We start from the raw sequence: 2,627 nt of genomic DNA, 5'->3' as shown, positions 1-2,627 counted from the left end.
GGGATGAACCGTTTCCAGGAGGGAAAAAAAAGGGGGTTGGGATACAGGGCTTTTTCTCTTACCCATTTTTTCTCTTTTTTTCGTTTTTTTCCGTTAAGGGGAAAGAAAATACGAGAGGAGCGGGGAGCAGAGGCAAACGAGGGACCGAGAATCGTTGCGATGTCGCCGCCGAGGCCAGAGAAAGGACCGCCGGTATTCGAAACGGAAACGAAATTGAAGGAGAAACTCCCTCTGGCATCGAGCATCCCCGGGGTGAAGCCCCTTCTCCGGGGACCTGCCGCGTGAGGGAGGAGGAAGAGGAGGCGGAGGAAGAGGGACCGGTGGACTTCGCTGAGGATGCTTCGGTCTTTCCTCAGAGGAAAAGCAGCGGCGGTGCCCAGGGGGAAAAAGGGTGGGAGGACCGGGGAATTTGGGGAGAAGGGTAGGGGGCAAGGGGTGTGGGAAGGCTCAGCGGGGACGCTGCCGGTAGTTGCCGTTGATCTCCTGGGAGATGGTGACGGCCTCAGCACCCAGCGGCAGCTTGTCACTGTACTCAGAGCGGACCTCGAACTCCTCGCCATTGGCTTTGGATTGCGACTCCGCCATGGAGCTGGCGGCCACACTCTCCTCTCGCTCCAGCTCCGGAGCCCCTTCAGCTTCTCTCCTCCTCCTCTGCCTGCCTCCTTCATCATCGTCGTCCTCCTCCTCCTCGTCTTCTTCCTCCACATCTGCTTCCCCTACCTCGCTGGGATTGTAGTTCTTCTCAGACTCCAGGTATGAGACACGGGGGTCAAAGTCAGCAGCCATGTGCTTCTCCATCTGGTCTTGGTTCTGGGCCCTCATGATGAGCTTGTAGGTCTTCCCCTGGTACTTAGAGAGGAGGTGACACCACGTGGCCCCCATCAGAGGTAAGGTGGCCAGCACTAGCAAGAAGATGCTCACAACCACGATGATGATGAGTGAGGGGATCTCTTTTTTGGTGGTGAAGACTACTTGGACCTGGCAGTCCTCCCCCAGGTAGGTGAGACACACGGAGTAGTTGGTGCCGGGGTTCAAGCCCTGGAACCAGTACGAGTTCACCCCTTCCTCGATCTTGGACCACTGGACCAAGGCATGGCCCTGGCTGCTCTCCTGGCACAGATATAGCATCCTGAGGTGGACCTTATCGGGCTGCATGTAGGTCGGGGTGAGCTGCACCCGGGCATCACGCTCTGACACATCTAAGGCAATAACCCCCAGGTCAAATGTGTGCTGCTTGAAGTCGCCGCTCTGATTGAAGGCATGGTTGGAAATGTACTTACTGATTTGTGTGGAACCACACTTCTTCTCAAAGGGTGGAAGCTGGAAAGGGACTTGCCCATCTCCTGTGGATTCTGTCCCAGCTGTCAAGGATGGTTGGCTCTGTCGGGTGGGACCAAGGGGTTTGTTCCTCTCATCTGGCATTAGCACACTGTTCTTTGCTCCCTTGGCCCCGAGCTTCTTGTCACCTGGCTGTGCTTTACCTCCCAGTGGGTCCTTCCCAGGTTGCAGCGGGTATTTCTGGGTGCCTGCCACAGCCACGTTGACTGAGGTCTGGTTGCTCCCCATTTCATTAGTGGCCAGGCAGGTATAGGTGCCTTCTTCCCGCTTGCTCAGGTGGGGAATCACCAGTGTGCCGTTCTTGAAGACCAAGAAGCGCTCGGGGTCCTGTTTGGGGAAGTCCTTCCCAGTGCTCTCCTTTGGGTTCCCATCGAGCTCCAGGGTTTGGGTGGAGGTGTGGATCTTCCAGCTCACTTCAGGTGGCGGGGTGCCTGTCACAGCACAGTGCAGTGTCAGAGTGAAGCCATCAAAGAGCTCTGTGGTGTCCAGGTTGGGGTAGTATGTGAGCTGCACGGTAGGCGAGGTGCACTGCACGTCTGGAATCTTCCCCACTGGCACACCTTGGAGCTGCTCCGGGAGGGCACAAGTGATGGAGTCCTTCTCTGGGATGGAAATTAATGTGCTGTCCATCCACTTCTTCAACCACTGGAGCTTGCAGGAGCACTCAAAGGGGTTATTGTAGATCTGCAGGTGAGAGAGGGAACTAAGCGAGTCAAAGATACCCTCTGCAAGGCTGGTGAACTTGTTGTTGTTGATGCGTAGGGACCGGAGGTCCTTCAGGGTGTGGAAAGCCCCCTGAGGCACCAAAGACATGTGGTTGTTGTTCATCTTGAGCAGCTGGAGAGCACTGAGGTTATAGAGATCCTGCCACGGAAAATCCACGATCTGATTGTGGCTGATGTCAAGGTTTTTCAGCTGTACAAGGATGGCAAAGGCACCGGGCTCGATGGAGCGGATCTCATTGTGCGCCAACCACAGTGAGGTGACTTGGGTCACCTCCACGAAAGAGCGACGTGGCAATGAGGTGATCTTGTTGGCCGAGAGGCTGAGGGTGGTCACGTTGGAGGGCAAACCCATGGGCACCACTTGAAGATCCTTGTAGGCGCAGTCGGCAAACTGATGGGCATACTTGTCCACACAAGCGCAGGGCTCAGGGCATGCCCGGGCCAGGCTGACCAGGGCCACCAGCCACAGGGACAGCAGCAGGGCCATCTCCCCCTGCCAAGGGACACAGGGGACTCTCAGGGCTCCTGCCTACTTTCTCAGTCCCAATCCCGCCCAGCAAGAGG

At 56.8% G+C, this 2,627-nt stretch overlaps 1 protein-coding gene across 1 annotated transcript; it reads right to left on the bottom strand.

Moving 5' to 3' along the window:
* Window positions 1-438: 438 nt before the first annotated feature.
* On the bottom strand, window positions 439-2,550 carry ISLR2 (immunoglobulin superfamily containing leucine-rich repeat 2). The gene has a single exon (XM_009872375.1). The coding sequence runs from the start codon at window positions 2,548-2,550 to the stop codon at window positions 448-450; it is 2,103 nt and encodes a 700-aa protein (XP_009870677.1). The 3' UTR covers window positions 439-447.
* Between the last annotated feature and the right edge of the window lie 77 nt (window positions 2,551-2,627).

Source organism: Apaloderma vittatum, unplaced genomic scaffold, assembly GCF_000703405.1.
Source record: "Apaloderma vittatum isolate BGI_N311 unplaced genomic scaffold, ASM70340v1 scaffold41950, whole genome shotgun sequence".
Taxonomy (NCBI): domain Eukaryota; kingdom Metazoa; phylum Chordata; class Aves; order Trogoniformes; family Trogonidae; genus Apaloderma; species Apaloderma vittatum.
Note: the sequence above shows the minus strand (reverse complement) of the source record. Positions and strands in the feature narration are given on the sequence as shown.

Coding starts and splice junctions, on each gene's coding strand:
- ISLR2 (XM_009872375.1), bottom strand. CDS start 2,550: ATGGCCCTGCTGCTGTCCCTGTGGCTGGTGGCCCTGGTCAGCCTGGCC.